The sequence below is a fragment of the Scomber scombrus genome, chromosome 5, assembly GCF_963691925.1.
Source record: "Scomber scombrus chromosome 5, fScoSco1.1, whole genome shotgun sequence".
Taxonomy (NCBI): Eukaryota; Metazoa; Chordata; class Actinopteri; order Scombriformes; family Scombridae; genus Scomber; species Scomber scombrus.
In genome coordinates, this window is record NC_084974.1 from 12778805 (window position 1) to 12790694 (window position 11890).

General features: G+C 38.8%; 3 protein-coding genes across 4 annotated transcripts; 1 reads left to right on the top strand and 2 right to left on the bottom strand.

Annotated features, from left to right (window-relative positions):
* Positions 1-313: 313 nt before the first annotated feature.
* Positions 314-3787, bottom strand: chchd2 (coiled-coil-helix-coiled-coil-helix domain containing 2). Its single transcript, XM_062419068.1, has 4 exons — positions 3615-3787; positions 1849-2101; positions 1300-1525; positions 314-724 (listed from the first exon to the last, which is right to left on the bottom strand). Exons 1-4 carry the CDS (start codon positions 3662-3664, stop codon positions 714-716), a joined length of 540 nt encoding a protein of 179 aa, XP_062275052.1. The 5' UTR covers positions 3665-3787; the 3' UTR covers positions 314-713.
* Positions 3788-4022: 235 nt separating this feature from the next.
* Positions 4023-4906, top strand: fhit (fragile histidine triad diadenosine triphosphatase). The gene has a single exon (XM_062419529.1). It carries the CDS (start codon positions 4363-4365, stop codon positions 4819-4821), a length of 459 nt encoding a protein of 152 aa, XP_062275513.1. The 5' UTR covers positions 4023-4362; the 3' UTR covers positions 4822-4906.
* Positions 4907-5299: 393 nt separating this feature from the next.
* On the bottom strand, positions 5300-8957 carry im:7138535 (uncharacterized protein LOC797998 homolog). Of its 2 annotated transcripts, none has more exons than XM_062419268.1 (8): positions 8847-8957; positions 8593-8699; positions 7975-8100; positions 7573-7826; positions 7401-7481; positions 7189-7305; positions 6692-6838; positions 5300-6597 (listed from the first exon to the last, which is right to left on the bottom strand). In XM_062419268.1, exons 1-8 carry the CDS (start codon positions 8888-8890, stop codon positions 6427-6429), a joined length of 1047 nt encoding a protein of 348 aa, XP_062275252.1. In that variant the 5' UTR covers positions 8891-8957; the 3' UTR covers positions 5300-6426. The 2 variants fall into 2 exon arrangements, with proteins under 2 accessions (XP_062275252.1, XP_062275251.1); XM_062419267.1 differs by having other exon boundaries at positions 8590-8699.
* Between the last annotated feature and the right edge of the window lie 2933 nt (positions 8958-11890).

Genomic DNA, 11890 nt, shown 5'->3' on the forward strand with positions numbered 1-11890 from the left:
AGCAGCAGCAGCAGCAGCACTCTCTGAACGTGTGTCCGCACAAAAAAGCAGATCCTATGAAATAACCCCCTGCTGCTCCTGCTTTCACCATGAGACACAGAGAAAGACCAGGCTGACCTACATTATCCCACATGCAACATTCAATTTGTGGATTTGCACTGAGACTGGAGTGACATGACAGGTGGTGGAGCCTTTGGTAGCTCTTAATAATCTAATGAAAGAAAACATGTAAAAATAGAAACCTTTCCTCCAGAATACAATGTAATAATGTTTTCTATTTGAGGAAGCAGAGCATAAATCATCACACATCACAGAGAGGTTTTTTTTGTCTTTATTTATAATCCAAGTGCTTTAATAGTTTTAATCATTTACTTGTTACAAGCAAACGGTGTGGAGGTCTTGAAACTGCTGGCTCACCATGTTCTAACACTGCAGTTGTATTTGTGATATAATACAGAAAGAAGTTTAAATTAAAGCACAGCAACTAATGAAAAACAACAGAAATCAACTCAAAACATGCAACACCAAAGAAACATTATTTATAAGACTATTATTACAAATTCTGCAGTATTTCCTGAGAAATGAATGCACCGATGCCTTCTGATGATAATCAACTGTCAAAATAAAGCATGTTTATTGATCTCTACTAATATCCAGTATGGCTCCTAACTGCAGTCTGTGCGCTCTTCAGCCTCCACTCTTCTGTCTCCATCTCAAGACATACCTGTGGAAAGAACAACAAGTTAATATCTATTATTTCTACTAATTAATTTGTCTTTTTCTTTTTAAATCCAACAGTAGAAGAAAAAAAGCAGTTAGTAGGAAGCATTCAGAAAGTGTTAAAATTACTCCACCTCATGGCCACACTGAGTACTACAGCACAGTGCACAGTGCAGAGTCATTCTGCTATGACACGTGAATGACTAAATGCTAATCCTCCTTACGCAGCAGAAAATCAAGTAAGGCTGCAACTATTATTTTCATTATCAATTAATGTGTTGATTATTCCCTCTATTAATCATTTAGTTGTTAGGGCCACAACATGTCAGAAAATTGTAAAAAAAAAAAAAAAAAAAAACGACAATCTCTTTCTCCCAAAGCCCAAGGTGACATCCTTAAATTCTTTAAAAAAAATCTATAACAGTGGATAAACCCAAACACATTTTATTTACTGTCACAGAAGAGTTAAGACCATTTTAGAAACTGAAATCAGAAAATGTGGCCATTTTTTTCCTTAGAAAGATAAGCTATGAATCCCTCTTTAATGTAATTTCAGGCAAAGGGCCACACATTACTTACCACTAGAGAATTTGCACTGTTTGAGCACCTCACTGAAGCCCTCGCAGAGTTTTAAGTCGCTCTGGGTCTGGGCACACTCAACAAACTGTTTGAGTTCGTTGGAGCAGGACTGCTGCTGAGGAGCCTCCTGCTGGAACATGGACTGTGGCTGCTGGTACATGGGCTGACCCTGGTACGGTTGGCTCTGGTAGGGTTGGCCCTGGTATGGCTGGCCCTGGTACGGCTCCTGACAGACACAAGGCAGATGATTGGATCATTCAAATCTACATGTGGCATTTTTAAGAGCTCACTAATTTATGTGATGAGGAATAACTGTAGGTGTTTCATGAGCAACATTTAACACACAAAGCAACTATTTCCATTCATTAATCCTTTATCAGATTTAATTTCCTTAATGGATGATAAAGTGCAACTCAATTAATTCTGATATGACAATTTAGGTTGTCTCTGATAACACCTCTGTGACTGATGACCTACCTACCATTAGACAGACTGATCTGTCCCGATGCTATTCTAGTCTCATCACTGGCTGGACTGCTATTTAATTACCTGGTATGTGACGTCAGGCTTGGCAGGCTCAGAGTTGCCTCCGCTGAACCCTCCGGTCATTGCGTGGCCGATGGTGTGTCCCACCGCAGAGCCCACTGCCACTCCAGCTGCTGTAGTCGCCATCTGGGCGAACATACCAGGTTGCCTGGGTGCTGCAGCTGGAGCACCCACAGCAGACGGAGCAGCCTGCATCGGAGCCGGGGCATAACGGGCAGGAGGTGGGGCCATCGGTGGTGGTGATGGTGGTGCCCGGCTATGAAGACAAAAGTCATTTTAAAAGGTTAATCTAAGCAGTCAACAACTGGCACTACCTCTATGTGGCAGTGCCAAATATGCAAACATCAAGTTCAAAATATTTGTAGATGAATCTAAAACGTTTGAGAAGATCACATCACACTCACAACATCATGGTAAGATGCAAGAAGACATTAAAACTTAAAAAAGGCTCTGCACATATAGGTCTAATGCAATAAAGAAAAACAACCCCTCTGTCTTCATATCATCTTTAAACAAATGGTTGAAAAAGGGAGTAACAGAGCGTATAATGTACATAATATAATATCAGTGTTATAGCATGTCTCTGGTGCATGGAGTCACTTTAGGTCACTGCTGTGTTTTCTCTGTGCTGTTTGGCATCAGCACTAATGAAACAAAACCAAATTACAATTTTATTTAGCAGACGCTTTCATCTAAAGCAACATACATCTGACAGTTTACAATGTGTTAAACTCTGTGTATTTCATGCAATATCTAAACTAAAGTAAACGTAGCTTAAAGCCGGACAAACAAATTAAATAATGAGCTTTATAAATAAGATGACAAAGAAGCGAGGACGTAGTTTAACATTTACAGTCAGACACACCACAACTCACCTGTTCAGACCAGGTTTATTACAGTTAACTAAAACTATAAGACTAAAACTAAAACTAGCAGTTAAAATTAATTTTGTTAACTGATAAAACATTTTTTTAACCATTTTATGTTTTGCTTTTCCTTGAGCTCCAAGTGATAGTTACTGAGCTCTGCTGTGGGTTGAGCATCATTAATGTTTTTAAAAACCTAAAAAATACTAAAATAGCTTTGCCCAATATGGTACCTTTAATAAACAATGACTTGGTAAACTATATTTGGTATCATGCACTCTTTCATCCTTTTTTAAGCTCCTACAAATCAAGGCTTTCCTTTTAATACCTGAAAAACTAAAACTAAATAAAACCAAAACTACTTAATCACTTGTTACACTAGAACTAAAACTAAACTGAAAAAAACAAAACAAAACCTAAATACAAATAAAAACTAATGAAAATGTCAAAACTAAAATAACCCTTGTTCAGACAAGTAAACATTTCAGCTTTATCATTATATTACACAAACTTAAAGCCCAGATGATACTAGTCTTTATCATTATCTTCTTACCTTTATGTGTTCAGTCATCTATAGATTAAAACAAAACTATTCTCATTTGTATTTTTTATGTAATTACACTGTTTATTTTATAATTCATGTCTGTGACGCAACCAAACGTGATTATTTAACAGTGTGACCTTCATTACTGTGATCAACCACTATTCATTTAACAATAGGTTTAAAGTCAGCTAAATAGACGCGTTTAGATATAGAAAATATGTTTATTCATTATTATTTATACCTATTATTTAGATAACTCTGCTGACATACTGTAAGCCATTAGCTGAACATGCTAAAACATTATCTTCACATCATTTTTATACACATTTCAACAAATGTTCTCCAAAATGAAATGTTACCTGGCTGGAGGAGCCATCCTGGATGTCCGGCTTCTGCTTCCTCTCGGCATTTTGTTAAAATATTAGTAGATATAGTAGATTTCTTGTGAGTTTTGGTGGCTGATAGACACAGATATCTGTCGACCTTAAGCTGCTCCGGAACTTTCCATGTGTTACATCATTTATTTCCTGTGTCATTGTGTTTTTTGTTTTTTTTTACCTAGGATGGCAAAGTCATGGCCCCGGGCTCTGATTGGATTATTCAGACACGCTTACCCTAATCCTGACCAATGACGCTCCTCATGCGTACAGCGAGAAACGAGTTCTAGCCAATCAGAGGCAGAGTAGGGCGGGATATGACTGCGTCGTCCTAGGAAATAAAATTCGCTTCCGGTATGATGCAAAAAAAACACTGGCTGGAGCCGCTTTCATGGGACAGACGAATGTATGAAAGTCCAGAGGATCATTGTGTGAGATTAACTGATGAGTGCAGCATCAAATAGTAATAATAATGATAATAATGAGTGAATGAATTAAGAGAGAGGATTGCAGATTGGGATTGTAGTTAGAAAGTAAAGAAGATCCAGCTGATTCAAGATTGAAAGAAAGCATCTAGGAGGAAATAAAAACATACAGAAGCTGCCAGGAGTCAGGAGGAACTATCAAGTGTCTTCCTCCACAGTCTGAGCACTGCTTCTCTTCATCCTCCCCATCATCACCATCGTCATCCTCCACCTGCAGGCCTGGTGGTGAGTCAGGTGGGAGAAACATGTCGACCCTGCGCTTTGGACAGCACCTCATCAAGGCCTCCTCTGTGTTCCTGCAGACTGAGCTGAGCTTTGCTCTGGTCAACAGGAAGCCAGTGGTGCCCGGACACGTGTTGGTGTGTCCTCTGAGACCGGTGGAGCGTTTTAGGGATCTCCAGCCAGATGAAGTGGCAGATTTATTCAGCACCACGCAGAGAGTCTCCAACCTGGTGGAAAGGCACTTCAACGCCACCTCTGTCACAATCGCCATCCAGGACGGCCCTGAAGCCGGACAGACCGTGAAGCATGTCCATGTCCATGTGCTGCCCAGGAAGGCCGGTGACTTTAAGCGTAACGACAGCGTGTATGATGAGCTCCAGAAACACGACCGAGAGGATGAGGACAGTCCCTCCACGTGGAGGTCAGAGGAAGAGATGGCAGCAGAAGCTTCAGATCTGAAGAAACAGCTTGAGAAGTCCTAAACTCATCACAGGTCAGGGTCAGGTCAGCAGAGACTAGACCTGGACCTGGACCTGGACCTGAAATCACTGTAATATTAACTTTTATCTGGAAGATTTTGTGTTGTCACATGGCTGATATCAATTTTCAAAAAATAAATACAAACCAGGAAAAAAACTCACGTATTTTTAATCAAACTTTACAGATCTAAAAAATAATATAACATTTAACACTTGACACCATTCATGTTCGTCCCTAAGTAATTTGTTGTGTTGTTCATGACGACACACATCAGATGTGGTGAGATGATTAAATGGGAGAGGAAAGAAGAAAAAACATAGTTCTGCTACACAAATCTTTTTCTGTAATCTGTAATTTTTTGGTTAAATATTGGATCATTTGAACATTTATTGAAATTAAACCACCTTCGAAGTTTAGAGGGAAAAATCACCATTTGGTGGAGCTGTTTACAAGACAGAAATCTGAAATGTGACCCGACTATAGTGCTTTTTGTAAAAAGTCAAAACAAAAACAACTGGTTTCATCTTTAATTGTTTTATTTTACAGTGGATATGAAGCAGCCAATCAAGTTAATATTATTTACTGAGTGGGATTCCACCCTTATCAAGAATCATATAAAATGCATGAAAAAATGTAAACATATAAAAGAAAAAAGAAGCCCTGTTATACCTTTCATGAAAAAATGAGCCATGGCCATTTTGCAGTATGATAATCTGTGACGTCACAGGGTTGATTGGCTTGGTTGAGTTCATCAGGTATAACGGTTGAGACAGTGACAGATAGAGATAGTGAGAGACGGTGGAAACAGAAGAACCATGGGACAGGAAAAGACTAAAAGGAGGCTATTACTGTATTGCTCCAGGATGTAAAAACGAGTTTTACAGGGTTAAAGCCAAAGAGAAAACAGTCCACTTCCATAAACGGCTGTTGAAACGAAAAACCCTACTGCTGTGCGGTCTAGCAGCACTTAAAAGCCTCTTATGTTATCCATTGTGTTAAATCTTCATCTGAAAAGTCACTAAAGCTGTCAAATAAATGCAGTGGATGAGAAAGTACAATATAAAATGGAGTGGAATGGAAGTATGTAGAAGCATCAAATGGAAATACTCAAGTAAAAATACAAGTACCTCAAAGATCAGCTGACATGTACATTAGTGAAGGATGCAGCACGAAAGCTCATTATGTCGTGTTTCAGATGAGTGTCAGGTGCTCTTAAGATTGTGTATTCAAATCAGTTATGAGCTTTGCCAAAGTTGTTGATAATTCATGATAAAAATAATGAATTGCGATGTGTAACAGGTTTATTCTTGAGTAAATAAACCTGTGTAGTAGAGCATCAACAAAGTCATCAACAAACCCCCCCCCAAAATTTTCTTTCTGTAATTTTCTTTCATAAACAAAAATATATAGCCACATACCCAAACATTATTGAAATATACATTGTCAAGTATGTATATATACTAAAACTAAGAATTATACACATGTTTAACTATAAAATTATATAATATGCAGCATTCCACATCCATATTTTCTATTTGAAGATTTAAATAAAACATTTTCATGACTTATTTCTACAGTTCATTAATTAAACCAAAGAGAACGACGTGCTACTCCTTTTTCCCTTTCTTCTTCTTCTTATCAGAAAATTTACGCCATTGCTGCTGTCCTCTTCCTCTTCCTGATCTGTTTCCTTGCGTTCTTCGTTCTCCCCATGATGGCATAGGTGGCTCAATTTCACCCGGTCGTCCTCCTCTGTCCGGTACGTCACCCATTCTCGTCTAGAGAGACCAAACAGGAATTATAAACCATCTGCAGTCATGAAAAACGCCACTCAGAACCACAGGATTGGTTTATAACAGTTTATGGTTTTACCTTGTAGACGTCAGTGCTTTTTCCTGCCCTGATTGGCTCAATGCAGGACTGATCTTCTCTGGCGGCGAGCAGTAGAGACATGGATACTCTGGAGGAGCCGCTGAAGGATGCAAGAGGAGGCACCGAGGCCAACGCTTCACTGCGCTCCTGGAAGTAAAAGAAGGAGGTTTGATTTCATCGTGAGGTGCAGTGATGCCTCCGTTGTGCCCAAATAAACTTCTGCAGCAAGAGATTGATTGTGACTACAGATGGTATCAAGGACGAGCGTGTGTGCTTTGTTGTTTCTGATACAATTAACAGCCTCCTGTTTTCTGATATTTAATAAACCAAACAGTTAATAACTTGCTAATGAATCCATAGTAGAGTCATTTTGACAAGACTGCATGTTTGATTCCTGTACTAAAAATAGTTATTCAATGTTCGCTGCCTAAAACCCAGCCAAGAATTTCCACTTTGGAGGAATCATTTCTAAACATGCAACAATTAAACATTCCTACCTTTTGTTTTTCTCCCCACGCAAACGACTCAAGTGTAACCTGAAAGCGTTTGATCATCATTTGCCGCCGACAGTTATAGTTGTTGGACAGAACTTCATTTATCTTTACAAGTTGTGCCTGAGGAAAGGAGAGGAAAGAAAAGTGAAATACATACAATATAATATAAAATACATATAATGTGTGATGAATGGCTAAGAGTTGTAGCAACATACCCACTGCTCTGGGCTCAGGCTGTTGTTAAGAAGAGGGTCCGTCATGTGTCCACATGATTGACTAGCAAGCCTCGACTCCACCTATATTAAAACATTAATATAATCCTTACTGTGCTTCTCAGTCTGTAATCATGATTTAAACACTGATCGGTCTCTCTTATATCAGCCTTACCTCTTTCATCACGTCTGTAAATTGAGAGGAAGCGTCCATGTTAAGAGCGTGAAGCAGTAATATCCATTCTGCCTGCATCTCCGCCTTCCTTCTGTCACTGTCAGAACCTTCATCTTCATATTCCTCAGCGAGTTCATGGCTGTGATCGTCCACTCGTTGCTCTTTTTCAGATTCCCCTCCGGTCGTTTTATCCTCAGGATGCAATTCATGATGCTTGAATATGCGGGCTGCTTGCAATTCCGATACAAGGAACTCTAAAGAGTTTTTTTAGAGCAAAATTTCACCCTTCATTTAAAAATGTTGGGAAGGAAATGTACAAATCTACGGGTACTGCAGTCATCTGTTATTACCTTCAACACAAAACTTTACCACAGCACCCACCGGACTCCTATTATTTCTCACCAGTGACTTTGTTGAGGGTTGGTGGCCCCAGCACCTCTGACGTCGGCACAGTGAGGGGAGAGGATAAGTCAGACAGTAAATGTCTCAGCTCCTCTACCAGCAAGACGTCCCCTCTCCCACCAGAATCTAAATGTTGACATAAATAGCCTGTTTAGCCAAACCATTCATCCAAAACTCAAATATGTTTAGTTGAATATCACAGTAGACAATGAAAGAAAACGTTTGAGAAACTAAATCCAGTGACATTCAAGTATTTTTGCTTTAAAAAATGATAGAAAGGAAAGGATTCATATTTTTGAAGACACATTTTCTGTCATTTGAGTAATTGTTTCAGCTCAGAAAAACATCCTCACAAAGACATTAAAGATTTAAAGCAATAAAGTAATTAATCAGAAGCCTAGAAAACATTTTGGTTGGATCAGTTTGGTTTAAAATGTTAATGTCAAAGTTGTGATCTACATGTCAGGCCATCAGGCAGTGTATCTCAAAGAAAAGGACCAAAGCATAAAGCACCAGATCAGGATCTTATTATTCTCTGTACAGTCATAAAAACTCCCACTGGATTGTGGTTTACTGCATAGATAGATGTTGATTAATAATAATAATATATAAAACCACCTTGTAGCTCTGGACAGAGTCTCCTCAGCTGTGCACTCAGCCAGGTGAGCAGAGGACAGGGAAGTTCATCACATTTACACTTAGAGAGGCAGGAAACACCTGGATACCTGAGCAGGAAACACGCACACGGTAGGTGAAATCAATCCATGCATGTCCTGATATACTGGAGAGAATATTATATCACTTCTTAAATAACACAATTAAATAAAAGAAATTAATGTGCATTATATTGGCTGCAGGAGTATGTTACTCACCCTAAAGCTTTGATAGCAGAAACTGTCCCTGCTCTTCTCTCCATTGTCAAGATTATACTACTTTAAATCTGTTATTATAAGTCAGCACTCCAAAGTTCAGGCATGTTTTTATTACTGTTTCCTCTTTCTGTTTGATAGCGGGGCTCTGCCGGCCCGAGTTAACCAGTTTAAATATGCATTACCGCCTTCTGCTGGCCGGAGTGTGTACAGCAATAAATTACCAGCAAATAGGGTGGATTAGGGTAATGTGAGACACTTTTTGCAAGTCTGACATGTGTACCATATTTACATATGAATCCAGTACATTAGATCAACACCATACATCATTATGAAATCCCAAAGATGTTTTTCTTATTAAATAAGAAGACATTTGTTTAGATATTGTACTCAAAAGGGAAATGGCACATATATTAGTGTTCCTTGTGCCCACTAGTTTCAGAATTTGTGGATTTTATAATCTGGGACACTAGTTTTTAGGCTTAGAAAATACATTGATTTATACAAAGCAGCTTTATCTGCCAAAACATTCAGAAATGTGCATACCTATATTTGGTCATTTAATTTAATAGGCCTATAATTGTTTGCTTTCTTTTGTTAGGTTTTAAAATGTGGTGATAGGTTTGAGTGAGGGATGCCTTCACCCAAACATATCATAAACTTTCATTTAAAACTATTAAAGTAGGACACATTATACCTGTAAAGAACTGTATGAAGTATTTTATATTTTTGTCCACTAGATGCCACTACAGGTCTAAAATGAAGTGGTGGACTGGCGTGTTATGTTAACTAATCTTCAAAAATGTAAAGTAACTGATCACATATACTTACGTACTGCACCTAAGTACAATATTTATATTTATGCTGCTTTATACTTCTACTCAACTACATTTCAGAGGGAAACTTTTAGCCTAAAACTCACCCAACTTTATATATTTCTTTCATCAGCTCCCATACTCTGATCAGAGATGGACATCATAATTTTGGGGTCCCATGTAAACAAGAGCATTAGCAACACCCTTTCAATCTATTTTATAGTCATGGCTCAGCAAAGTATCTATATCCACTGGCTGAACATGATATATGGTGTCACACACCACAGTGTGGCTCAACCGTAGTACTCTCCTCATCTTTATTATGAACAGTATTTCTAATACTACACGCCTGTCACTGTGATCATCATTTGGCACACTCAGTACAGTCGTACCCATCACAGATCTTGCTGATGCAGGCACCGGAGCTAATGTTTGCTTCTCTAGAGCGGGTCGAGCTCACAGATGGTGGAATATGTTATCGCTGTCAGCAAGCACTAGCACCAGATTCTTTGATATAATAACATCAACTAGGCTTTTATGAGTGTCGGTTCTGCTTCGGTAGCTTTCTTTACAAATGCTGCAGCAGCCTAACACAGCAGAAAACCTTGAACTTAAGTGCTCGGCCTCAAAGCATAGTCATTGGTACACTTTTTGACAGTCACCTGCCTTTATTAAATGCTTAATAAGACTCTGCCTCTTCCTCTGACATCTGAGTGTATTAACCATAGACTGGTATTAACACACACTCAGGCAGACAAACACACGTGTTTCATTAGCTTTAACGTGTCTCCTCTCCTCTGTGTGCCGCTTGACCACATGAGGCCCAGCTGGACCTCAATACACAGATATGTGAGACACCTCGTCGTGCTTATGGCACAAGCCCCTCCATCAGCAGCCTGTAAACTGGGCAGGAACAATGGAGACAATGGCAGCGGGGCGTACCGAGCCTTGATGTACAGTGTTTTCGCGTTTTCTTGGTCCCTGCTGCCATATGTACAGAAGCTGTGACCTTGCTAGCAACAAAAGCCTCGCCATGCGTCAGGATGCTTCGCCTTTTATTCCTCTGACACTGCTCCCTGCTCCATGAAACCTTCTGGGGGCCGACCTTTGACCTCTGGCAGGCGGCCAGACAAAGCAGGCAGACACTCCCCCCTCTGCTTTCATGCACGGTGAACTTATTAAGCACTTACTGGGTGGGTGGATGACTGAAACACTGATGTCCTGTAAGGAAATTAGTCCCATTCATCGTCACACTTCAGAAGAAATGTGTGTGACATTTCGGTTTTTGGGTGTTCAAGCAGATAATGTCCAAATATACTATTAAAGAATACTATCTACCTGCAAAAATACATGTTCTTGTTAGTTTAGTTAAGGTTTATTGAAATGTTATGTACAATGTAGAAGGGTTTCATGGAACTGGGTGATCGTGGTATTTATATATATCATGATTAATACATTTTCTCTGTTTTGTTATAATGTAATGAGGTGAACAATACAAACTAAACTGGATTATAACAAGATAAAATGTATAAAAAAAACTCATGCTTGTATGGAGTGGGACTGATAAAAAAAGGACATTAAGCAGACAGTGATAAAGTATCATATGTACAAGGAGCATGAGGAATCTCTCCTTTTCCATTATGAATATCACGTTTTATTTTGCAGTGTTAGGCATTCAAACAGAGAGAGAGATACAGTATGTACTAATACTTAAAGTCCCCCACACACTCAAACATGTGTTTTGCTTGTTGTTACTTCATTGTAATGTTTGAGCTTCACTCTACAGAGTTTGACAGTAGAAAAGTGTTTTCACATTCATCTGCTAAATATGAAAAATGTCTCTGTGATCACCTTAAATCTGAGCACGATTTGTGACATAACAACTAGTCAAGCTTTCTGCGCACATTTTGAAATGTAAATCTATTTGCATATTCAGGATTTTTCAATGAGGTGGAAGAAGTAGAAGTACTTTAAAAATGTCGAACATCTGTAATACTTTATTCAAAGGAGACTAATTTACACGTCGGATTCATACAGATAGATATGTGTATTTATGTAGCTGGCTCTGTTAGACTGTAGCTTATTTTGTATCAGTGAGGTGTTGATTTAGTGAAAGAATATTTCAAAAAATATACTGTATGTTTACTTATGTTTATTTAGGTACATAGAGGAGAAAAAGGAAAAAAACAGCACATTCTTAATAATAACAACAACCACAGTCATAAATTCGGC

What these genes read in the sequence shown, in the direction of transcription:
- chchd2 (XM_062419068.1), bottom strand. Translation starts at nt 3,664, where the DNA reads ATGCCGAGAGGAAGCAGAAGCCGGACATCCAGGATGGCTCCTCCAGCC. An exon ending in AGGATGGCTCCTCCAGCCAG is followed by an intron (nt 2,102 to 3,614) that starts GTAACATTTCAT and finishes TTGTCTTCATAG; the next exon opens with CCGGGCACCACCATCACCAC. An exon ending in AGCCTGACGTCACATACCAG is followed by an intron (nt 1,526 to 1,848) that starts GTAATTAAATAG and finishes TGTGTCTGTCAG; the next exon opens with GAGCCGTACCAGGGCCAGCC.
- im:7138535 (XM_062419267.1), bottom strand. Translation starts at nt 8,890, where the DNA reads ATGGAGAGAAGAGCAGGGACAGTTTCTGCTATCAAAGCTTTAGG. An exon ending in CTGTCCAGAGCTACAAGGTG is followed by an intron (nt 8,101 to 8,589) that starts GTTTTATATATT and finishes GTCAACATTTAG; the next exon opens with ATTCTGGTGGGAGAGGGGAC. An exon ending in GCCTGAGCCCAGAGCAGTGG is followed by an intron (nt 7,306 to 7,400) that starts GTATGTTGCTAC and finishes TCCTTTCCTCAG; the next exon opens with GCACAACTTGTAAAGATAAA.
- fhit (XM_062419529.1), top strand. Translation starts at nt 4,363, where the DNA reads ATGTCGACCCTGCGCTTTGGACAGCACCTCATCAAGGCCTCCTCTGTG.